Here is a 26,799-nt window from a genome sequence, read left to right on the forward strand (position 1 = left end):
TAACTGGCACTATTGAAATGCTTAAATATTAGGATAGATTTACAAATTGCCAAAGTCAGCATGAAACTCTGCACATTGGGCATATCTTTCAAGAATTAAGTGGGGTCTGCACAATGGAAAGTCTTGGACAAGCAAGCCATTCCACACTACATTTAGGTTTTCAGATTTTAATTAAATGAATTAAAATTCTGCTTCAGTAGTCTCTCCATTACTAGTACAGTAACTTCACCATCATGCTACCAATTCCGCAATTTTGATGACCAGTAAGAGATATATGTAACATAGTAGAGGCTTTTGTAGAGTAGATAGGAAGGAGCTTTTAAATAAACAAATTGCAGAGGAGATAGAATTAAACTACTGCGAAAGAACCAGAGGGGAGATGAGGAAAGTTTTCTGCAGCCTAAGGTTAAATTTTTTTTTACTGTCTGGAAGGCTGGAGGAAGCAGATTCAATGGTACCTTTAGGAGAATGGGAAAAATACTTGGCAAGGAAAAAAGTCGACACTACTAGGAGGAAATGGCAGGGAGTTGGGATTATTTGGATAGCACTTTCACTTTCATAGGACATGATGGGCTGAATATCCTGCACCATTTTATAGTTCTATGGGAGAGATATTTATCCTCTGCCTCTTGTTATAAAAGCCCTATTACAGGAAAGATATGGAGGTTTTGGAAAGGATGCAGAAGAGGTTCACCAGGACGCTGCCTGGATTAGAGGGCATGTGCTACAAGGAGAGGTTGGACAAACTTGGGTTGTTTTCTCTGTAGTGTTGGAGGCTGAGCAGAGACCTGAGGGGATAAGATAAGATATATATAAAATTATAAGGGGCATAGTTTGGGTGGATTGTCAGGGTCTTTCTCCCCCAAAGTAGAAATGCCAAATACTAGAGTACATCCATTTAAGGAAAGAGGGTGAAAGTTTAAAGATGGTGTGCAGGGCAAGTTTTTTCTCAACACAGAGACTGGTAGGTGCGTGGAACGGGCTGCCGGGGGTGGTGGTGGAAGCAGATATGATAGAGGCATTTAAAAGGCTGTTAGATAGGCATATGAATGCGCAGGGAATGGAGGGATATGGATCATGTACAAGCAGATTTAATTTGGCATTGTGTTCAGCACAGACATTGAAGGACCTGTTTCTGTGCTGTATTGTTCTATGTTCTATCATTAAGTGTCCTGCATAATGTATGCACCATAGCATTACATTTGGGAAAGGGAATACAATCAATTGGATCATCAGATTAAAATGTCGGAAGAACTCAGCCAGTCAAGCAGCATCCGTGGACAGAGAAGCCAGCTGACACTTTAGATCAGGGACCGTCCCTTTGAGCTCAGCTCACCAGATTGACCAGCTGATAGTCACAGGGAAGAATGTCCGTACCCTCCTCTGTTTCAGGTCAGAGGACAGCTGGGTTGGCAGAGTCCCTGTGTGATCAGCGTACCTCCAAACTTTCTCCTCTGGGGAACTGGGTCCCTTGTACCTTCCTGGCTTGTTGGTGGGTGATCTGCCCTTCCAGAAATCCAGGCTCCCCATGAGGTTTTCAGTGGATTGCTGTGTGGCAAGAGATCAAGACCCCAGGAAGGAACAGGCACTTGGGCGTTGGAATAATGGGGTGGGGTGGGGTGCATAAAAAGTCAGGGAAGGGAGATAGAATACAGCATTGAACTATGCTTTCATAGTGGGGAGAATACCAATATACTTTAGGAAAGGATAAAGCACTTGTTCTTTTTTTTATATATATAAAAAATAATCTTTTTCTCAGGTGATTGACAGGCAAAACCTTGATGTTTCACCCCCCTATCCTTATTTGTGGTTGGGGGTGGGATAAGAGGTCACTCCCCACCCCAAAAGATGGCCAAGAAACTCTTCCAATGGCTTCCCTGTCAATCACCTGGCTGGACCCAATCACCAGCTGCCATCAGTGTGCTCAGGGGCTGGGTGTGTGGGCTCCCCCAGAGCCTGATGCAAAGTGCATGAGCAGCCAGACTGCTGAACTCATCGGAAGTTCAACAGTCCCATCAGTGGACAGTGAGCAGTCCTAAAGTCTTGGCGGGATGCAGGCTGACATCCAATTGATGATCAGGTGCGATATGCAACTGCCATTACATTGCACGTTGAGTGCTAGCCTCAGAGAACAGACTCTCCATCATGAATCCAATGGTTCATTCTCCTTACCTACTGCTGTACCATTTCCATCTTTCTGTGATGCAGTGGAAACAGGACTTGTAAGAACAATGGAGCTTGGTTCGCTTTTAGTTTGCTTGGGAGTTATTATCGATGGTTGCTTCATCGTTCCTGATTGAGCACTCTCTTGAGTAGCACTTGGAGAGGGAGATGGTGTAATCCAACTGGACGTAGTAGCAGCAGTATTGTTTTCCATGCTGCTATTTCCTTTACCAGGTACAATGTTATTTACCAGTGCAGTCCCAGTGTCAGCATCGGAGCTTTGGCTTTGGTGAGATTGCGTGTTGATTTTTGATGTGGCTGGGCTTGGGCTAGAACTAATGATTGGCCGAACACCTGCTGAAGTAATAAAAGTTTGCAATTATTATTGGAACAGCAGTAGGCCATCCAGTCCCGCTTTCCTGCTCTACATTCAATTGGTCAGTGTGCAATATAATATCTATACTTAATCATCAGCAAAAATGATGGAAGGCACCATCAACAGTACTAATCAGGTGACACACTCTTCAATAATCTGCTCCCTGATGCCCAATTTGGTCTTGCCAGGACTGCCCAGCTCCACATTTCATTATAACCTTAGTCCAAACATAGACCAAAGATTCCAGGGGGTGACTGCTCTTGAATGATAATGTGGCATTTGACCAAGTGAGGGATAAAGGTGCCCTGGTAAAACTGAAGTCAATGGGCATCAAGGGGAAAGAACATTCCAATAGTTCGGTTCATACCTCTCACAAAGGAAGATGGTTGTGGTTGATAGAGGTCAAATATCCCAGACCCAGGACACCTTGGGGCAGTGTCCTAGGTCCAACCTTCATCAATAACCTTCCTTCTATCATAAAGTCAGAGCAAAATGTTCACTTCCATACACTTCCTCAGCAAATGAAGCTGCTCATTCCAGCCTGTCACAAGACCTAGACAACATTCAGTTACGGGTCGGTAAGTGGCACGTAACATTCGTGGGAAGGAAAAGACCATCTTCCACAAAAGAGAATCAAACTCCTGATATCACCACATCATCACGTTGACAAATGCTTTAGCCATATTACTGTAGCTTCAAAAGCAAGTGAGAGACTGGGTACACTGTGATGAGTGGTTCACCTCCTGACACCCCAAAGCTTTTCCACCATCTACAAGACACATGTCAGGAGTATGAGGGAATACTCTCCACTTGCCTAGATGACAGCAGATCCAATAACTCTCAAGAAGGTTAACAACATCCAGGACAGGACAGGACAGCCCAGTTGACTGGTTCGTCTTCCACCAGGTTCCTGGCATGTCAACAGGCAGCAGAGGGGAGGGGAGGGGAGGGGAAGGGTCCACTCGGTGTTCCCAGCACCCAGGTTCCTCGCAGTGCAACGGGGAAGGAGGGAGTTCGTGCCAGATTCCCATCGCTGGGAGCACATCCAGTGGGCCATGTGAGGCAGCCGTGCAGGGGAAGCATTTCCCCAGTAACCACTCTGAGACCAAGCTAAAAAAAAGCCCAGGGAGAGCAATTAAAGTGGAGTCTGATGCTAGAACCCGTGGTGTAACCAGTGCTTTAAAACATCAACCCCCACTGCAGAACATGTGAACTTGCAGCAACTTTTACTGCCATTTAGGTTACCCATCCTGAATGGGTGAGTGCCTCCAAGATGTTTTTCCTTCACAAATATCCCTACAGTTGGGTGAATGCAGTTTAATAGTGCAAATTAATTCCTGATTCATAGAGTCATAGAGAGATACAGCACAGGAATAGGCCCTTTGGTTCACCAACCATCCACTTACACTAATCCTACATTAATCCCACATTTTCATTAACTCCCTCCTGGATTCCACCACCCCCCAACACACTAGGGGCAATTTACATTGGCTAATTAGCCTACCAACCTGCACGTTGTTGGGAAGCGAGAGGAAATTGAGCACTTAAAAGAAATTGATGCGATCACAGGGAGAACATGCAATCTTCGCACAGACAGCACTTGAGGTCAGGATTGAACCTGGGTCTCTGGCGCTGTGAGGCAGTGGCTCTACTAGCTGCAGCAATGTGCCGTCCAAATTCCTGCCCTTAAATCTGTGTGCAGTGTGCAGGACACACCAGAGTTTGCAAATCATTCAAGGAAGCAATGCTTCACTGTGGGTGTGTAGCAAGACTGCCAACGATTCCTCATTGGAAGTGGGCTCTTCACAACTAGATGATCCTGCTCTAGATGATCAGTGATTGGCTGGCATCGTTATATTGGTAACTATGAACCAGTTGCTCCCAGTTTGAAGAACCACCTTGTAACCCTATTGTAACTCAGGATATTTTAAAGCACTTCACAATTTATGCTGAATGCTTAGTGTAGTTATTTCTGTTAATGTGGGGAAATGGATCAGCCAATTTACACACAATAAAGCCTCCTGAATGGGAATGAGTTAAATGTGTTAGTCTGTTTTACTGAAGTGAATAAATAGCATCTCAAATCCCAGGGGAGCCCTCATACTCCACAGAGGCATCAATATCCCTCACAAGCAAGCTAGGCAACAGGTTAAAATACTATTGGGGTCCCACGAATATTGAGGTTCCTGCTAGAATGCAATTGAAGCTTGTCCCATCACTGTGTGCCATTAACAATCCAGTTTCTGGGTGAGTATGTAGCATCAGGAATGAATCAGGTTTTAGTATTCCCACCTTTGAGTCAGAAGGTTCAAGTCCTCTTATGGAGATCACAGAACAAGTCTCGGCAATGGTGCAATAGTGAGGGAGTGGTGGCGGCTTTGGACAAGACACTAAATGAAGGGTCGGTCTCCCTCTCAGATGGACGCAACTGATCGCCTGAGGCCAGTTGAAAACAGAGGAGATCTGGTCAATCTATATCCCTCAATCAATACCACTTAAATAGTAAATGAACAGTCTTTTTTTAAAAATCATTTTGCTTTTGTGTGAGCCTGGTGTATACAAATTGTCTGCCTTTTTTTAAATAATGATGATTAAAATTCAGAAGTATTTCACTGGATGTAAAGGTTATGAGGAGCGCTGTATATATTCAAGCCTATTTTAACTCTGTTGTTGAAAGTAAAAAGAACGTATGTGGCCTTTGTTATTTTTCAGTCTTTGATGAAATCTTGGGGACTAGATGGCATTGCAGTTGTGGTTTTATATAATGCAATTTTCATCAGTAGCATTAAATAAAGGTCAACTTAGCAGGATGCATTTGAGATACTCATGCAATTATTCCTCAAACATCTAAAAGCCTTAGAGCATTTAAACGTCATCAGTTCCAGTTGTACACAGTGAATGTTTATAATGGGCAATAACGTAGAACTGCACTGTAGCAAAGCTGCCACCTCCATCCCATGTTACAACAAGGCCAACATTCCCACTCCCATATAAAGCTGCTCTTTCATCGTCTCTGATTCAAAATTCATGGAGTGTCTACCTGATAGCATTTCTCGGAGTTTTGCTTCCCACTGAAAATCTGCTCCAATTCATTCCCCCCACCCTCCCTGCCACCAAAGCTTCATAACTCTGGAGTCAGTGGCCTTGACATCACCTGTTAAATAACCTTCTCCTTGGTTTGATTTCTTTCAAGATAGGATGTTTCTGCCTCTGGGATACACTGTCCACACGAGGGACCTTTCCCTTTTGGCACAGCCTTCAATATATTTTGGAACCGATGGTGACACTCTTCCTACGTTCCTTCCGTGACTTTTCAACTACAGAGATTCTGTTTGGCTTCCTTGCAAACTCCACCCAAGCCCCTTCCTCTTCACAGCACTTGTGGATGGCTACAGGTGCCAGAATTTCTTGTTTTTGATTTTTTAGGGTTTCCCTTAAGAGGAAATACATCTCAGCTTCAAGGAAACACCTCTGCACACTGCTTCCCTGCAGATTTGAGTTTGCTGATTTCACCTTTCACTTTTCAGCTCAGAGGTCATTCATTCGATTAGCCCTCTCCTTCCCGTTTCTCTCATTCACATTTTAACAAGTTCCATTCTATTTTGGCAACATTTTATTCACCTTTTGCTTTCTATTACCCACCTGAACACAGTAACGTAGTGGACCATCCAGCCCCTCGAGCATGACCTGCCATTTAATATGATCGTGGTGGTTCCAATCACTCCATATCGTACCACCTTACCAAACGGACATCAACTGAGTACTACCTCAATGCATTGTTGTAATGGAATGATCTGTATGGACGGTATGCAAGACAAGTTTTTCACTGTACCTCAGTACATGTGACAATAATAAAGCAATTTACAAATCTTGAACAGACCTCTTGTACGATAAAGATGAACTCTTGATCTGTCAATCTACCTTGTCATAGTCCTTGCACCTTGTCTACCTGCACTGCACTTTCTCTGTAACTGTAATACTGTATCTGCATTGTTATTGTTTTTCCTTTTGTATGACCCTCGATGCACTTATGGATGGAATGATCTGTTGGATGGCTTGCAAACAAAGCTTTTTCATTGTATCTATGTACATGTAACAATAATAACCCAATTACCAATATATTACCAATTACAATCTCCATTCTGAAAATTTCAGCTGATTCCTCCACAACCCCAACGTTAACAGCTTTTTGGTGCAGTGTGTTCCTCTCTGCTTTGTGGGAAGTGATAGTCCCATCATACATTATACAGATGTATTGGTGGAGAGCATTCTCACCGTCTGGTAAGAAGGCTCAATGTGCAGGATCGAAGAGGACTGCAGAGGGTTGTAGACTCAGCCAGCTACATCAAGACACAACCCTCCTTGCCATTGAGGGACATCTTCAAGAGGCGGTGCCTCAAGAAGACGGCGTCCCTCATTAAGGACCCTCACCATCCAGGACATACCCTCTTCTCTATTACTACCATTGGGGTGGAGGTACAGGAGCCTGAATCCCCCCACCCAATGTTTTAGGAATAGCTTCCCTCCACCATCAGACTTCTGAATGGTCCATGAACACTACTCATTATTCCTCTTTTGCACTATTTGTTTAATTTTTATGGCAACTTATTGTAATTTTTATGTCTTGCACTGTACTGCTGCCATAAAACAACAAATCTCACGACATATGTCAGTGATAATAAATCTGATTCTGATTCCCTGGTATCCACTCAGAACAGCCCACTCTATTTATATGATTATGTCCCCCTTCTCAAGGAAACAATTCCCACTCGTCTACCCATCAAGTCTTTTTGACCATCTTAAACACCTCCATTAGATTAGCCCCCAATCTTTTCTCCTCCTGAGTTCCTTCTCCACTTTCTCTTGTAAATTACTCTCAATTCTCCCTTTGAGTAAGATGCCTTAAGAAGATTGTTCAATACTTTTTAAGCTGTTTCAGCATCCATTAAGGATTTTATTGAATCAACCCATCTGTGATGCTAAGGGATTACATTGTTCAGATGCAATGTAGTTATAATTTTGTTAAACCCAACTGGTCAGACAGAAAGAATTAGATCCATTTCCACAACCATGTTACTGCAAATCCTCAGTAGACATGGAAAAGAGCCAGTCACTTGCTAATTAAAACAGTAAGGATTGTTGGAAATCCTGGAAAAGAATGTGTTAGAGTAAGAGACAGCATAACAGGTCTTGACTTTAACACTATTTGCAATACTAAGGGGCTTAGTTGATGAAATCTAAAAGGTTTGCATGCAAAAGTGCTCACAGAGGTTAATGTGATACAGGAAATAATCTACCGACTGATGGCAGGAAGAAGTGGCAACATGAAGTCAGGAGATGAGTTTATCTTCCTGCCTCCCATTGATCTTAAATTAGCAACTTTATGTATAGCATTTGAATTGCAAAAAAATATGCATACCCTTTGTAACTGCTTTATATTTCTAATACTTTAGTATCTTATTTTCAATATCCTTTCTATTCAGTTTATATATCTATATCAGCAATCCAGTTATATTATTCCAGAAAAAAATAGTAATTTTGAAATAAATTAGATGGAGCAAATATAGTTGCAATATAAATATTTGTTTCCATTTCGACCAAGTGCGCTGCTTTGTAGTGGTGTTGATGTGAGGTCACATCACTGACTGAAATCAAGCAACTGATCACTGTCATTGTGACGAAGTGCCACAAGAGCTTCACTCTGTAATGAATGTCTTAACAAAATGTGTTTTTTTTTTGCTGGTTTTTAAACGGAGGTCATGAAGCTACCCGATTAGCATTAAAATTCTGATTCACTTATGTCCTAAAGGGAAGAAAAATCTACTGTCCTTACCTACTGTGGATACATTGCAACACTACACCCACCTCTGGAGAACTAAAGGCCTTGCACATTTGCCAGGCCCGAAGGATTTCGGTGGTGTGCAGAGATTGAAAGAGTTTGGATTGCACTCCAGGGTACAAAGAATGGGAGGTGACTTGCATTTTATTAATTTAAAATAAATTAACAAAGAACAAGCTACTTGCCTTTTTAAAAGGTCAGGGACCCTATTAGAATTAATAGGGTTAGCAAGATGTGCTGACATTGTGTGGCATAAAATTGAGCCAGGTCTGAAGTGCATCTGTCCCCTCAGCTCAGCGGTGAGACCAGGAGGTGAGTGGATGACAGAGAGTGGGAGAGACATGCAGGGAGGGTCAGTCTGCAGAAAAAATACATTACACGGCTCTTCTTGGGTGCAGACTGGTTGTGGACAAATCAGGCCCCAATTTTGTTCCCAAAGGACAAATGACATCTGCAGATGCCGAAGTCCCGACACATTGACAGACGAGTTGAGCTAGGCCACACTTTGACACAGCACTGCCAGCTAGCTGTTAGCAAAATCATGCCTATTCCCACTGGCCTCTGAGTCAGCTATCGCAGGTCATCGATTTTAAATCTTTGAGAGGATGAGAGGTGAAGAGAATTCTTCTCCTCTCAGAATAGCCAGGGTCTGGAATGCTTTTCCTGAAAAAAGTACTGGATTCCGATTTCAAACATAATACTAAAAAGTGAGTTGGAAGGGTTCTTGTAGATAAAGGGTTTGGGTGTTTCTGTTTAAGCAGTGAACTATCCACAAAAAATATTCTGCAGGCCCGGTTCAAAAATACCAATAAAATTACCTGTAGGTGATAAATGGCGACTCTGGAATATTTACAATTACATTCAATTTGCTCCAAGAACGTTGCACGTGGCTTTCAAAATACAGAGAGAGAGAGAACTAACCAATTCCGTTTATCTCTGGCACATGCTGATCAGTTGTGAGATGGTGGTGAATAAGTGTTGGAGAATGTAACGATGACAGGAGTTGACCCAGAAACAAACATGGTTTTGGAGATTGTATGGAAGAAATGAGGATTCTTTGAATAAATAATTAACATCAAGTTTTAATTAGACTGTTTTTATGACTTGTCTTGATTTAGCTATATGAAGACTGAAAGTTAATGTACGCCACAAGTTTAGTTTGAGTCTTAGAGAGAGAGAGATAGCACAGAAACAGGCCCTTTGGCCCATTGAATCTGTGCTTACCAACCATTCATTTACACTAATCCTACATTATTCCCATTGTTTATTCTACCCATCCTCTCCTTTACTGCTTACTTATACTCTAGGGCAATTTAGAGTGGCCAACCAAGCTACCAACCTGCAAGTCTTTGGCATGTGGCAGGAAACTGGAGCACCTGAAGGAAACCCATGATGTCACAGGGAGAACATGCAAACTCCACACAGACAGCACCTGAGGTCAGAATAGAACTTGGATTGCTGGAGTGGAGGCAGTAGCTCAGCCAGCTGCTGCTCTAAGTAGCCAAATTACGTACAATTTATGTTCTGTGTCTTGTCTGAACCTATATGCCTTTGATGCTGCTGCAAGTTTTTCATTGTACCTGTACTTCACCCTACTTGTGCACATGAACAAGGAGTCTGTTCCTATCTGGATGCATCATGGCTTGGTACAGCCCAGGACTGCAAGAAACTGTAGAGAGTTGTGGACACAGCCCAGCGCGTCATGGACACCAGCCTCCTCTCCTTGGAATCTGTCTTTACCTCTCGCTGCCTTGGAGAAGCAGCCAGCATAATCAAAGACCCCACCCACCCGGGTCATTCTCTCTTCTCTCTTCTTCCATCAGGTAGAAGATACAGGAGCCTGAGGGCATGTACCACCAGACTTAAGGACAGCTTTTACCCCACTGTGATAAGACTATTGAACGGTTCCTTTATACAATGAGATGGACTCTGACCTCAGAGTCTACCTTGTTGTGACCTTGCACTTTATTGCACTGCATTTTCTCTGCAGCTGTGACACTTTACTCTGTACTGTTATTGTTTTTACCTGTACTACATCAATGCACTCTGTACTAACTCAATGTAACTGCACTGTGTAATGAATTGACCTGTACGATTGGTATGCAAGACAAGTTTTTCACTGTACCTTGCTACAAGTGACAATAATAAACCAATACAAGACAACAAACCCAACTTGACTCAACTTGAAACACCTGATTTAGTTTAACACCAACAAAGAACAGTAAAAAAAAAGAACCACACTGGAACTGAACTAAGAATAAAAACTGAAATATCCAAGCCCTAAGTATGAAGAACTTCAAGGGTTTAGAGCAAACGACAGGGTAAGGAATCAAGACTGCTTTCAAGGTGCCAACACAGACACAATGGCCCAGTGGCTTCCTTCTGCAATCAGTTTCTATGTTTCAAGTTAAAAATAAACTGGATTTTCATTACTTTTATCCTTCCAATTGTTGCTTTGGGAAGGTTTGCTGAGAACAAAAGTGAAAAGATTTCTTTTAGAGAACATTATTATCAGTAAATCTCTGGGGGATGAGCTTTCCCCACCCCCATTGTATGAAACTCTCAAAGAAAACAGTTTGGATGGTCAGTGAGAATTGACTTGTTTGACATCTGGATGGTCGGCATTGTGCTTTGCACTTCTCTTCACCAAAGAATATTGAAATATGTTGAATTTGCTCCAGTTATTTTTAGTCCAAAGGAAATTTAGAATAATAACTTAGGAAGCAGTACCCAACACACCCATCCCGACTACAATGCTGTTTAATTTATTATGATTTAACCCTCTGGATTCCAGAGGTGCATTTACAACTTCTCAGCAGCGTCTGTTTACGTGGTGGGGTGAAACTTCCTCAAGGGTGAATGTAGTGGGTGGGTTTGGGAGTAGAGACGGGGATGGGGGGGAGGGGAGGTGGGGGAAGACAGGGGAATGGAATTGAAAGGTGTTTTGCTCAATTGTGCCTCATAGCTTCAGGGCAAACCCTGGAGAACCAGTGTAACCACTCTTGGTGCTGCCACCTTGGCATTTTAGTGGGACCACAGTACAAGGACCACAACAGCAGTAGAGCATAGAGTCATAGAGAGTCACAGCACAGATACCAGCCCATCGAGTCCACACTGACAATCAACCACCCATTTTACAACGATCCTACATTAATCCCATTTTTAAAATTTTCCCCACAGTCTCCACGCTTCAAGAGGTTGTGAAAAGAACTTCAATTGATGGAGTATCTTTCTTTTCTAATGATGTTTCTAGCCAATGACCTTTCATCAGAACTCTGCCTGCAACGTTAACTGCATTCCCTCTCTACAAATGTAGCCTGATCTATTGAATTCTTCAAACACTTTCCAGCTTTTGTTCTGATCTCCTGCACCCATAACATTTTGCTTTTGTATTTTTGATAGTCTAAAGCATACCTTGGAGAGGAGACTTCGGAACAGATTAGGTGCTAGACGAGATTACGGTTCAGAAGTTAACTTGGATTTATGATAGTCTCCTGGGCGGAAATCATTTGGTGCAAACGGAGTCATTTTTGGGACGGTAGGGTTTATAAAATCAAGTGACACAATGATCTGTGACTGTGCTCCAACTGTTGACAAAGATTTTGTATCAAGCTGAACAATTTAGTAACTGGTCATCAACCTGTCAGGGGGCTGAACAGGATAAGGGTTGGTCATGCATGATGTGATCATTAGAGGCACCTTAGAACAGTGCCTGGGGCACATAATCACATGCTGCTTCTAACACAAGCTTCAGGGCAACATCTTGGAGTTACATTTATCTCATAGAAAATACAACAGTACAGCACAGGAACAGACCACGATATCTGCGCTAAACATGATGCCAAATTAAACTAAATCTCTTCTGCCTGCACATGATCCATATCCCTCCATCCCCTGCATATTCATGCGTCTATCTAACAGCCTCTTAAACACCACTATTATATCTGCTTCCACCACTACCCCTGGCAGCGCGTTCCAGGCACCCACCACTCTCTGTGTAAAAAAAAAACTTGCCCCGCACATCTCCTTTAAACTTTCCCCCTCTCACCTTAAATGCATGTTCTCCAGCATGGCAATGGATTAGTTAGTGGATGAAATTAAAATTGTGATGAAAGTTTCTGCTCCTAAAGTCTTATGAAAGCAGCAGCTATCTACAGCCTGTATTACTGACTCAATTGTGGTAGTTTGGAGCATCTGATTTTGTGTTCTTTATTCATTTTGCAGGATGCGGTTGTCACCGACAAGCCCAGCATTTATTAATTAGTATCAGTAATGGTCACTGCAGTAATAACCAGGTTGTTGGAAAAACCTACCACTGATGCCACTTAGGGGAAGAAAATTTGCTTTTTCATACTTAGTCTAGTAAATTTAGGATTCACTGCAATCTGGCATCATGTTCAGTGCAGACATAGTGGGCAGAAGGGCCTGTTCCTGTGCTGTACTGTTCTGTCTTCTATTTCCTGTATCACACTAACCTCTGTGGCACAATTGCATTCGGGGATGGTCAAAAAATCAAGACAGTTGTAGGGCTGGAATATAGAGGGCAGTAAGCATGGAGGGAACTGAAAACAAGAGGGTGAATTTTAAAATTTTTACCTGGGAGCCAAAGTAGGTGAGCAAGGGCAGGGGTCAATGGGATTTGGTGCGTGTTGGGGCAGTTGAACTTGAGATTATGGAGGGTAGAATGAGGGAGGCCATCCAATGCACCGTGGTTGTCAAGGGTAGAAGTAACAACAGCACAGGGGGAGACAAGCAGAGGTAAGGATGGAAACAGGTAGAATTATTGAGGTGGAAACATGATGTGTCGTCATTTAGCAAATCCCTTCTTTGTAAACACATGTTGAATGAAAGTACAATAAAAAAAACTGGCATTTCTGTACTGCCTTTTACAACCTTTGGATGTCACACAGTGCATTGCTTTGTTGAAATAGTTGAAGAGTAGTTGGTGTTGGGTTGTAGGAAATGCAACCAGTGTTCCATTAACAGCTAAGTGACAATAATCTGCTTTTTTTTTCAGGGATGTTAGTTGAAGGATAAACATTGGCCCGCACCCAGGGATAGCTCCCCTATTCTTCCTTAAAACACTGGAGACAAGAATAGACTGCAGATGCTGCAACCTGGAGCGACACACAAAAAACTGGAGGAACTCGGCAGGTCAGGCAGCATCTATGGAGGGAAATGGACAGTCAACGTTTCACATCCATGGGAGGGAGAGAAAAGAGTCAGAGGGGGAGCAGGTTACCAGAAATTGGAGAATTCAATGTTCATGCCATTGGGTCGTAGACCACCCAGGCGGAATATGCTGTTCCTCTAGTTTGTGTTTAGCCTCATCTTGGTTTACCCCCCTCAGCTGGATCCACCTAGCATCTTATCACCTGCCAGCTCTTGCTCCACCCCTTCCCCCCACCTTTTTATACTGTCTCTCTCCCCTCTATCTTTCAGTCCAGATGAAGGGTCTCAACCCAAAACACTGACTGTCCATTTCCCTCCAAAGATGCTGCCTGACCCACTGAATTCCTTTAACTTCTTGTGTGCTCCTCAAAACACTAAGGCAGCAGATGGGTCAGATTGTGATGTAAAGTCACTGTGACTTCTCTTGCCTGACAGTATCCTTTAAGAGAATACCGTGATTGAAGTTTGAAGCTCTGCATAGGGTTAATGTCTCAATATATAATGTTGTTTGCATTATTTTGTGTCTCTACAATAGTACAATCTGAAGCAGTTTTATTAGCATAAGTCAAAAGAACGTTGGGCGTCTCTCACACCCAAGTAGGCATTCTCTGCATGTAAGGCCAAACAATAAGCATAGGTAAGTTACTCAATCCAGTCTTCTCAATGCACGGGTTTTCAGTTGGAGGTCACAGTGGTGTGACTTAGAGTGGGAAATGTGGGTGATTTTCCCCTTCCTTCACCATCACCATCAACGGCTTCGATGCAAATGAAAACTGCGAGCTTGTTATCCTCATTGCCGGTGTATGCCCTGGGGGTCAGGTTGAAAAATCCACACCAGAATCTCACCATTATAAGGACTGAAGAGTGGAATCGACTATTAAATCCAACAAGGCACTTCCACACCCCACGTGCTTGCTTTTGTCCCTTAAATGAGACAATTTGCCTCCTGCTTCCCTGCAATGCATGTTACAGTGGAATTCTCTGGTAATTTATAAAACTCCAAAGAAATAAGACAGCAGGTACAGGTTAGTCTTATTTCTAGAACACAGAATACCTTTAGTTAATCAAAATAATGCCCATTTAAGTTCAGAAATCCTTTAGGTTTGTTGGATCTCATTTGGAATACTAACTCTTCTATCTCCATAGCACGGCATTTGATTAATTCTTTAAGGCATGCAGACAGAAAATGTTGGATATACTTAGGTCAGGTTGTGTCTCTGGAAAGAGAAACAGAGTTATGTTTCATGTCAATGACTCTTCTGCAGAAAATGTTAGAAATGTAGTTGAGGTTTCAGGCAAGTTCAGGGAAAGAATGGGAAAAGTCAAGAATCCTCAGGAAGATCTGTGGAAGAAATGCTTTAAATGACAAAGAGGCTGACGGGGCAAAATAGAACGGCAGTTGGGCAAGTAAAGAAGCAAAAGCTAAGACAAGAGCAGGCAACAGCATAACATCGCCAGTCTCGGCTGTGCAAATAAATGGAAGTAATAGTTATGTTCTGAAATTGTTGAACTCATTGTTCGCTCTGGGAGATTACAAGAAATTAAGTGTTGTTCCTTAAGTTTACATTGAGTTTAATAATGCAGTGCAAGAGGCCGAGGACAGACAGGTTGGAGTGCATGTGGGGCAGAGAATTAAAATAGCCAGAGGATTTTCACTACCCACAGTTTTTGCTCTTCTTAAAGATGTCCAAAACCACTTCCCCCAATCAGCCCAAAGATCACTGTAGGACAGATCGCTGCCCTAACATCACAAGGAAAAACTGGACCCAACCCTTCAATGCAAATGGATAAAAACAAAGCTAAAAAGTGATGAATAATTATTAGCAAATGTTTACCTTTTGAAGGGCATGCTGGCAGCAAATCAAGGCATATAAAATTAAATAGGAGCATAAAAAGATCGCAATCGTTTTTGGCTAACTCACGGTACACGTTGATTAGACCCAATAGCTTTATCTGGCAACAAGACTTTGCATTTCCAGAGCTAAACAAAATTTTGGATTCTCAGTTCTATCTGATGAGATGGTTCAAATCACCATGGCCAATTAAATTTATCAGATCTTCAAATATGGGTTGGCAGGTTACATTGTTACTGAATTATGAACAAAGATTATTTTTATATTTACAAAAAAGTAACTATTTGAAATGATGAGGGCAACCTTTTGGAACTGGGAAGGAGGTTGTATTTCCCATGTGGTTCTGATAATAAGACACAGCTGAACATGGGGGCAAACCACATGATTTAGAAGGTTGCCAAGTTCTGGAGATTTAATTTGTCAAAGGTCGGCGTAAGCCAAGGACCTTCAATGGACGTTAGAATCCTTGGGCTAGGAGAAAGACTCTGGGTCTCAGCTTCTGCCTGCTCTGCTGGGAAGAGGGCAGGACTGGCTCTCCTGCGCTTGTGAACGGCCAACAGTTCATTGGATGAGGAGTTGGAGAGAGACCAGTCCCCGAAGAGTCACAGCGTGCCAGACTTTCAACATGCTGACTGGATATGGAGCTGGCACTGCAGATGTGATGCCTCATTAAATTCCACCTGAATTTCATTTCCAAATCTTTCTACCAATGCCAGATTATCCTTGGGATAATAACACATGACACCATTTTGAAAAGGAGCATTCTGGTTAGTCCTGGCATCGTAGCCAATATTTAGCCCTCAACCAACATCACTAAAACTGATTGGCAGTTTGTTAATACTTCTTGCTGATTGTAGGATCTTACTGTGTCAAAAAGAGCTGATGAACTCCCCATGCCACAGCACTTCAAATATTAGCCAACGGTTGTAAAACACTTTGGGATGCCCTGCAGTTATACAAGTACAAACCCTCTTTGATGCTAAATTGACCACAGGACCTTCAGGGGAAGAAGGGAGGGGGTTGGATGAGATGGGGGTATGTGAGGGATGGAAATATGCAGTCAGCAAACAGCCAGAACTGTAACAGTGAGTATAGAGTTAACACTACTCGTTAACACTACTCATTAACAAAAGATCTTATGTGAAGGCCTAACTCTGTGATTGAGCTACAGACAATGTGCTTACTAGGGCTTAGAGTAAAGAAAACATTCTGCTCGGTAATAAAGTACAAGTTATGCTGGGGAACAGAATGTTTCCAAAGGACAGTTCACGAGAGATAAGGGCCGGCTCTGTGTGCGGAACGCGAGATAATTCTTCATGTTCCTCAGCCAGCTCTTATCTTCATTGCTCACATGGAGACAGCGATTCCCTGAATTTCTGGCACCCTTTACTACAATATTTAGCTCATTTTTCTCTCCCCAAACTCACCCCCATCTCCTTGTCTGACAAGTTTAGACGCAGGGTGTCATGGATACTGGCAGTGTGGAATTTAAAGCTCTGTTGTTGTCGTCCGTTGCTAATACAAAACATCAACTTGACTTCATGTAAACTTACTGGCAGAACAGTCAGGATGCCGGATCCAACCTGCAAAAACTTTTGTTATTGAAACAAAAAACAGTCCAGGAAAGCTGTACCCTCCAACATAAACCTTCTATTAGCTTTGTCACTTTTTGAATAAACATATTAAAATTTTCCTCTCCATCTGTGCACCCTTTCATCTGGTTCACCATGGTCCTCCAGGATAGGAAATCCATTATCCTTGTCCAATCTGGGCTGTGTGTGACTCCAGCAACGTCCAGGATGCTTATCAGCCCTCTGAAGCACAGTAGCCTAACCCTAACCCCACCCCTTTCTGCCCATCTTCCCCTCCCCGCCCCTTTCTGTCTTCTGCAGGGACCACTCTCTCCATGACTCCCTAGTTCACTCCTCCCCACCCATCTCACTCCCACCCTGGGAACATTCCACTGCTCCCACCATAGGTGAAACACCTGCCCCTACACCACCTCCATCCAGACACCCAAACGGTCCTTTCAGGTGAGACAGAGGTTCACCCGCACCTCCCTCAATATCACCTACTGCATTCGGTGCTCCAAGTGTGGCCTCCTCTACATTGGTGAGACCAAACGCAAACTAGGTGACTGTTTCGCAGGACACCTGTGCTCTGTCCGTAACCGCGACTTGCATCTCCCCGTTGCCAGTCACTTCAACTCCCCCTCCCACACAGTCACTGGTAATGTCAGTCCTTGGCCTCCTCCATTGCCAGGAGAATTCTAAGGGAGGAACAGTGCATCATTTTCCATCTTGGAACCTTGCAGCCTAACGGCATGAACATTGAATTCTCCCACTTCAGGTAATCCCCACCCCCCTTCCCCACACCCCCGACCATGCTTCTCTTCTTTCCTAGCCTCTCTCCCTTTTTTCTACCCCCCCCCCCTTTTTTCCTCCTTACTTTTGACCCATCCCCCAGTGGATCTGCTCTCCCCTCCTTCCCCGCACCTCCCATCACTATCTCTTACCTGCATCTACCCATCACCACCTTGTGCCAACCCAGCCTCCCCCCTTTTGTCCACCTATCACTGCTCTGCTTTTCCCTCCTATCTATTGGGCTTCCCCTTTTCCTATCTAAGTCCTGAAGAAGGGTCCTGACCCGAAACGCTGACTGCCTGCTTTTCTCCACAGATGCTGTCTGGCCTGCTGAGTTCCTCCAGCATCGTAGTGTTTTTCATCTAGATTCCAGCATCTGCAGTCCTTTGTTTCTCTGAGCTCCCCTGTTGATTCAGGAGATAGATTATGTGGTAATATAAGATTCTAGTTCCAAAAACAAAATAACATGGATGCTGGAACTCTGAAATACAACAGAAGACACTGGAAATACACAGCAGGTCAGGACTGGAGAAGTAGCTGCCTGCCCTCTAGATGCCCCATGGAGAACATTCCCCAGTCAAGCAAGTCAGGCAGCATCTACATAGAACAGTACCACACAGGTACAGGTCCTTTGGCCATGAATTACACAAATCCCTTCTGCCTACACACGCTCCATATCCCTCCATTCTCTGTATATTCACATGCCTAAGAGCCTCTATCGTATCTGCCTCCACCACCACCCCTGGCAGCTCATTCCAGGCACCCACCACTCTCTGTGTAAAAAAAACAGAGTGACGGATGCCCGGAATCTCCTTTGAACTTTCCCCCTCTCACCTTAAATGCATGCCCTCTAGTGCTAGACATTTCAACCCTGGGAAAAATCTGTGGAGAGAGAAATTTGTTAATATTTCAGGTTGATAACCTTTCTGTCCAGCTTTCACAAAAGGTAATTGACCTGAAATACTAATTCCATCATCCCCTCCACACACGTGGAGTATTTCCAGTATTTTGTATTCTATTTAAGACTCCAGGTTCATCTAACCAATCTGTTCTATTAGATGTTCTCAGTCAGATATTGCAGATACGATGATTGCCTTTCAGCTTTGGATGGGGAACATGCTGTGGGGGGGGGGGGTGGGGGGTGGGGGGATATAGAATTATGAAGCAGTTACCCACTTCCTCAGTGTTGGATTAGGTGTTATGGTAACAGGGTTAGACCCCAGATCGACATGGTTGGAAAGGACTTCACTTATAAAAGTAGGTTTCACCTCTGAAATACTGATAAATTTTATTGTCTTGTGACAGAAGATAACAACAGTGCAGTGAGATCTGTCCCTTCAAAGACTACTGAAGCTGGCCTGTTTCCTCATGTAAGGGCCTTGCCTTCCTGGTTAGTCAGGTCTCTGATACCCAATGTTGTAGCAGCAGTCTCAAAAGGTACATCCCAATCAGCATGACTTCTGTGTCATATGCATGCTACACTGAAGACTCAAAATTGCATTATGGTCTGTGCATGCTAAGAAGTGCAAATTGTGCTTCACAATCAATTTTGCAGCTCAGTTCTGTCACACAGTGCAGTAAAACATATGTGCTGCCCAACTAAATTACTAGCCATTCAGACAGATGCATGAACAGGCAGGGAATGGATAGATGTAGACCACGTGCAGGCAGATGGGATTAGTTTGGAATGGTATCATGGTCAGCACAGACATTGAGAGCCGAAATCCACCATTTCCAAAAATTGATATACATAATAAATGAATGTATTCAAAGAAAATCGGGGAAAAAAAAGCCACATTGTCGGAGGTTGTCGTCACTCCATGGACTTAGATTGGGCGTGAGAAGTGGAGAAAGGGGACTCGACTTTGAAAGTGGGATGAACGTGGGCTGGTGTTGCAATGTTTTTGCGGAGCCAGAACAGGAACATATCCCTGCACCTCTGATACCCGCAAGCTATTTAGTGGCTCCTGAAAATTGTTAGAGGGTGGACGGTTTACACTTAAAGCACACTTTTACTGAGTTACGCATGGGCAGGATATTGGGCATGAAGAAACCTCTGTCCTACCATTGGTTACTGTCTCTCAGTGGCAGAGCCTTAGCAGAGTGAATGGATTTGAAACGACCCAATACCAAGGCAGCTTTCCTCTGGACCATCCATTGACTTCATTCCCAGTCACACATCTCCCAGGCCAGCCTATTGTAAGGATTTCTGCCCCACTATCATCAGAAAGCCACTTGATGCAACCCAGCGCTGTGGAAAATGCGACTAACTAGGACAATCTATACTGGGAAATCTGCCCAACAAAATCTTCAAACAGGGAGGAAGCAGGCAGACTGTTCCCACCCAAGTGAAGCCAGAGGATCCTGTTTGTGAGTAAACTACAGTATATTTTGAAAGGACGGAGGCCAATTTCCCTGTTGCCCTACAATAGTTGCTAAAGTTCACAGTGTTCATCAAAGCTTAGTCTATCCGACTCGATCAGGTGTCATTACATTCTGTGGAAGTGTCTGTCACTTGGACAAATGCACAGTAAATGGTATCAGTGGATCCTGTGCAACACTGAAATGCCTCCTTGAAGGATGGGTCATTTTTTTTATTTGCAACATCTGTTTTTCAAACTTCTTATGTTTATTCAGCAGGAATTCCCATTGCGCCTACTGAGACAAAGGCAGATTCAAATTCTCCTCCAAATCACACACCATCTCAACTCAGAAATACATCACCATTCCTTCATCACCACTGGGTCTAAATCAGGGGACTCCCTACTCAACAGTGGGACATGTGTGGCAGTTCAGGAAGACCATCTTCTCAAGGGTAATAAATACGGTCTTGCCAGTGGTGCTTAGATGTCATAAATGAATAAATGATATATGTTGGAATTCTGTACCTAAACCTCCCTGCCATCTCACCTTCTTCTTTAAGACGCACTATCAAACGCATTCCAAGCTTTTGGTCACCTGCCTTGGTATCACCTTGTATGGTTCTGATAATAGTACATAGAACAGTACAGCACAGGACAGGCCCTGCAGCCCACTATGTTGTGCCAAGCTAATTAAACCAATGACTCCTAACTAATCCATATCCCTCCCTTCTCTACATATTCATGTGCCTATCAAAGAACCTCTCAAAAACGCTCCCATGCTACCTGCCTCTACCACCACCCCTCGTAGCGCATTCCAGGCACCCACCACTCTCTGCGTAAAAACAAATCTTGCCCCGCACATCTCCTTTGTACTTCCACCCCACCCCCACCCCTCATCTTAAATACATGCCCTCCAGTACTAGACATTTCAATCCTAGGGAGAAAGATACTGGCTGTTTACTCTATGTCTTGCATAATTTTATAAACTTCTTTCAAATCTCCCGTCAGCCCCTGCCACTCTAGAGAAAAAAGCTCCAGCTTGTCCAACCTCTCCTCACAGCACATCCTCCAAATCAGGCAGCTTCCTGATAAACCTCCTTTGCACCCTCTCCAAAGCATCCAGATCTTTCCCATAATGAGGTGACCAGAATTGAACACAATACTCTAAATGTGGCCTGACCAGAGCTTTATAAAGCTATAACATAACTTCCCAGCTCTTGAACTTAGTGCCTCGACTAATGAAGACAAGCATGCCATATACTTTCTTTACCACCCTATCAACCTGTGCGACCACTTTTAGGGAGCCATGTACCTGGACCCCAAGATCCATCTGTTCATCGACGCTGTTAAGGAAGATGCCTTTAACTGTGTACTCTCCCTTTATGTTGGATCTCCCAAAGTACAGCACCTCACACTTGCCCAGATTAAACTCCATCTGCCACTTCTCTGCCTATATCTGCAACTGCTTTATATCCTGCTGTATCCTTTGGCAATTTTCTATGCAGTCCACAACACTGTCAATCTTTGTGTCGTCTGCAAACTTACTCACCCACCCTACCACATTTTCATCCAAATCACTCATACATATATGACAAACAACGGAGGTCCCAGTACAGATCTCTGCGGAACATCACTAGTCACAGACCTCCATCCAGAATAAGACCCATCCATCACTACCCTCTGTCTTCTATGGGCAAGCTAATTTGGATCCAACCAGCCAAGTCACCATGGATCCCATGCATCCTAATTTTCTGGATGAGCCTACCATGCAGGACCTTACTAAAATCCATGTAGATAACATCCACTGCTCCAGCTTCATCAACCACCTTTGTCACCTCCTTGAAAAACTCAGATTAGTTAGAGATGACCTGCCCTGCACGAAGCCATGCTGACAGTCCCGAATTAGATTGTGCTTCTTCAAATGCTCATAAATCCTACCCCCAACAATCCTCTCCATTAGTTTCCCTGCCACTGACGTGAGACTCACCGGTCTATAATTTCCAGGATTATCCCCATTTCCCTTCTTGAACAAAAAAACATTAGCTACCCGCCAGCCCTCCGGCACCACACCTGTGCCTAGTGAAGATACAAAGATCTAGGTCAAGGCAAGATTCCTGAAAATGAATGTTTAGATCAAGAGCAAGCTTTAACTCAGGGCAGGCACGGTAGTGTAGCAGTTAGCGTAACGCTATCACAGCGCCAGTGACCCGGGTCCAATTCCCACGCTGTAAGGAGTTTGTACATTCTCCCCGTGACTGTGTGGGTTTCCTCCGGGTGCTTCAGTTTCCTCCCACATTCCCACAGTAGTACAGGTTAGGAAGTTGTGGGCATGCTACGTTGGCGCCGGAAGCGTGGTGACACTTGCGGGCTGCCCCCAGAACACTACGCAAAAGACATATTTCACTATGTGTTTTGATGTACATGTGACTAATAAAGATAGCTTACCTTATATCTCATCTTATTTTATAAGGTATATTATTTTAGAAGAACATGGTATGTTTTGCTTTTTGTGAAACTGCCTTGGAGGATCTGCAGATAACCTTTCAGGAATGCACATTCAAAATACATTTCTGTAAAGTCTTACTACCTTGAGGGTGCAATTTAAATGAGGATCTTCAGATAACGTTTCAGGAATATATTTTGAATTAGCATTCCTGAAAAGTTATTCACAGATCCTCCAAATCAGTTTCACAACATGCCATGTTCTTCTAATGGGATTAACCCAAATTTATCTCTTGTTCTTGATCCAAACATTCATTTTCAGGAATCTGGACATGCTGAGAACTAGTTTCAGCTGAGGACAACTGTAAAGGAATCGATGATCTGATTGCTCTTCAATCTCAGCTGCCAGGATACTTGGGCATGGACAGGTTACACCAGGTTAGCTGAGAGCCTCTATTACTATTCATATACTGTACAAGGGAGGCAAAGTATGGTTTGCTGTAACATTTGGGAACACTGCTTGTCCACATTCTACAAGCAATGGGACTTAAAAGTAAAATCAGGGCAGCACAGTGGTCCATCTAGGAGAGCTGCTGCCTCACAGCAGAGACCCGGGTTCAATCCTGACCTTGGGTGCTGTCTGTGTGGAATTTGCACGTTTTCCCTGTGACCACGTGGGTTTGGTCCCAGTGCTCTGGTTTCCTCCCATGTCCCAAAGAAGTGTGCGTTCGTAGGTTAAATAGCCACTGTAAATTGCCCCTCGTGTGTAGGTGAGTAGTAGAATTGGGGGGAGTTGATGGGAATATGGCAGGGGAGTGAACAAATTAGATTAACGCAGGGTTAGTGCAAGTTGGTGGTTGGTGTTCAGCATGGACGATGGGCTGAAGGGCCTGTTTCTGTGCTGTCTCTCGCCATGATCACTGGGGGAAGGGTGCCACCTCTTTGCTGACTTACTTGCCTTGTAGGTATTCTTTTCTTCCCCCTCCTCATTAACTTTCCCATTTAGCTTTGTGTATCTGGGGAAGGGGCACTTGAAGGAGGTACTGGGGCGAGGGGGCTTTGGAGGCAGGGTATCGGCCTGCCAGTGGCACAGTGTGACAAGATGCAGTCAATATCTTCAGAAGGAGAAGGGAGTGGAGGGGAGTGGAAAACTATTAGCTGAGGAATAGAACAAGGCAAGGAAGGATCAGCTCTGTAACAGTCAGGTGGAAATGATGGGGAACAGACGCCAGCACAGAGCATATCGGAAAGCCTCAGCAAAGATAAGGCAGCCCATAAATCCCCAAACCTTATCTCACCTGCCACACTGCTCTTCCTTTACAACACAGACGGTTTTTAGATTCCACAGACCCAGGTCAGGGAGTGAAAGCAATAGCAACAAAACAAGAGATTTTCGGGGCAGGGGGTTAAATTTGATTTCCCCTAAATGCACACAGGGATTTTTGCTGCAGGATTAACCAGCAGTCATCATTTTCAAACTGGGCAGTGAGTCAGCTTCACAGTGCCTGATAATGACCATGATTGCAAGCATGCAGCCTGTGCTGACTGCACTGGTGTATGGATGCACTCTTCAGCAGGACTCCAACTCCCCAGATAGCTGACTGGCTTCGGGCTCTTAACGGGCAAGTGCATGGCAATCACAATAAGAGGTGGAAGCCATTTAGACCCTGCACTGGAGACTTTGGTGGAGGAGGGAGATGTGCTATTTCCAGAGGTTTGGGAGGATTCCAGAAATGCACGGGGCCAGGTAGCCATGGTAGTCAATACCTCAGGGACCTGGACACTCAATATTTTACCCACACATGGTCATGGATAGTAATATCTGACAAGTGGTCAATATGACCCATGCTCCTGCTCTGCCCACGTAACTGCACTGTGTAATGAATTGACCTGTACGATCGGTATGCAAGACAAGTTTTTCACTGTACCTTACTACAAGTGACAATAATAAACCAACACCAATAATCTCTATGCTTCAGGACCCCTACATAACACTTGTATGTTCCACCACAGCCTCATTTACTTAGCAGTCATTCTCTTACCTATATCTCACGGGTTCCACTGTCAGCCATCTGCTGTCAGACTTCATCTTCATTTCTTTCTTTTCCCCAAAATAAAATCCTCACTAGGATACAGTTCCACCGACATCCATTTCTCCTGCCTCACAGGAATCCATTCATCCTCTGGTACTCCGCTCATTATCTCTACAGGCATCACTTCTTTCTCCAGAGCCTCACCCACTTTGCTATTTCTCCTAAAGAATATCTGTTTCTCTCCTTCAATTTTAAAGGGATCTGTTTCCTGGTTGATGGCTCATTGCCCATCAGTTCCCCATCTACAACCTTACTGCCAATCCATTCTTGCTCTATACCTTGTTCTATCCCACTGTTATAAGACCATTGAATGGTTTCCTGGTATGATAAGATGGACTCTTGACCTCACGATCTACCTCGTTAAGGCCTTGCACCTTATTGTCTGCCTGCACTGCACTTTCTCTGTAACATCTTATTCTGCATTCTGTTATTGTTTTCCCTTTAACTACCTCAGTGCATTGTTGTAATCAAAGGATTTATATAGATGGCATGCAAAACAAAGCTTTTCACTATACCTCAGTACCTGTGACAATAATAAACCAATTTACCAACCACAAGTTATGTGAACCTTCTTGCCATTGTTTCTCTTCCAAAACCTTACCATCTAGATCTTCTCCTTTGAGAATCCCACTGTCCAGCTACTCTTCTCCTGGGATGTCCTGACTCAACTTTTCTCCTTCCCGAAGCTCCCCACATTTCTACTTTTTTCTCTTGAACCCTTATTTCCATCCGTTCCTCCTCTAGGTCTACACTGCCCATCTGTCCATTCACCAGCCCAACCACACCACTGCCCAAATATTACTGTCCTAAAATAGACAGCCAGAGCAGCACCTCCCTCCCTCCAGGCACTGCCCTGGCCAGCTATTGTCTTTCCAGAATTATGCCTTTCTATTCCTCCTCTAGATCCTCACTGCTCCCCCCCCCCCCCCCAATTTTCTCCTCAGGCACACCAATACACTAATGTCTATCCAACCATTCCTTCACGAGTACTGTGCAACTCACTCAATTCTCATCGACAGACTCCCATCTCTGTATTCCTTCACCTATTCGTTCTTCCTCTGGATCCTCAATGCCCATCTATGTTATAGAACTACACCACCCATCTATTCCTCTTCTAGATCCCTACCACCCTTCCATTCCTCCTCTAGGTTCTTATTGTCTAGCCATCTTCTAGAACGACACCATCTATCCATTCCTTCTCTGGATCATTTCTCTCTTTTCTGGAACAATTCCAGTGATCTATACAGGCAGTTCCTGGGTTACATAAGGGTTCCATCCCTGAGAACTGTCCAGAAGCTCACTTCTCTGTAGGTCAGAAATGTCCGTTTTCTGTAGCTACCCACATTGTGTCCCTCTACCTACTCTTGCTACAATTCTTTCATTTCATTGAAATAATCCCCCTCATACTACCCATAGTTAAACTAATGGAATACATACTGTATCCAGTCATTAATAAACACCATGAAAAATGTTATTATCATTATTACTGACTTGAAAAATGCTTTAAAATGTATGGGAGAATTTGCTTAGAGTTGGATTTCCATGTCAGCTCATTCGTAACCTGTCGAGCCCCTGTATCATCTGTAGAAGGTCACCATTTATCACTGCCCCTTCTATCACTTCTACCAACACTGGCATCTACCTGATAATCTGGAAAATTGCCTAGGTGTGTCCTATTCACAAAAAGCAGCCCAAATCCAATTTGGCTGATCAGTCCACTCTCAATCATAAGCAATGGGTCATTGACAGTGTTATCACAAGGAGCACTTAGTCAACAATAATCTGTTCAATAATGGACAATTTGAATTCTCTCCACTCAGCTTGGCTCCAGATTTCATCACAGATTTGTTCCAAACATGGACCAAAGAGATGAATTCCAGAGGTGTGATGAGACTAATTGCCCTTAACATTATGGTAGCGTGTGAACATGTACAACATCAATCTTAAGTCAATGAGCATCAAGGGAAAACACACCAATAGCTGGAGTCATAGCATGCACAAAAGATGATGGTTGTTACTAATGGAGACCAATCAGGATATCACTGCAGCAGTTCCTCGGAGAAATGCCCAGATTCTTCAGATGCTTCATTAATGACCTTCCTTCCATCACAAAGTCAGAAGTGGAGATGTTCACT

General features: G+C 43.7%; 1 protein-coding gene across 7 annotated transcripts in view; it reads right to left on the reverse strand.

Annotated features, from left to right (window-relative positions):
- podxl (podocalyxin-like) overlaps positions 1-26,799 on the reverse strand; it is a 110,026-nt gene that overhangs the window by 40,158 nt on the left and 43,069 nt on the right. For 5 of the 7 annotated variants that reach the window (XM_052034094.1, XM_052034092.1, XM_052034096.1 and 2 more), the window contains one exon: positions 2,173-2,520. In XM_052034094.1, coding sequence (XP_051890054.1) covers positions 2,173-2,520 — 348 coding nt within the window. The remainder of the gene's footprint in view (positions 1-2,172; positions 2,521-26,799) is intronic. The other 2 variants (XM_052034093.1, XM_052034098.1) reach the window with 1 other exon arrangement.

This window comes from Pristis pectinata, chromosome 19 (genome assembly GCF_009764475.1).
Source record: "Pristis pectinata isolate sPriPec2 chromosome 19, sPriPec2.1.pri, whole genome shotgun sequence".
Lineage (NCBI taxonomy): Eukaryota > Metazoa > Chordata > Chondrichthyes > Rhinopristiformes > Pristidae > Pristis > Pristis pectinata.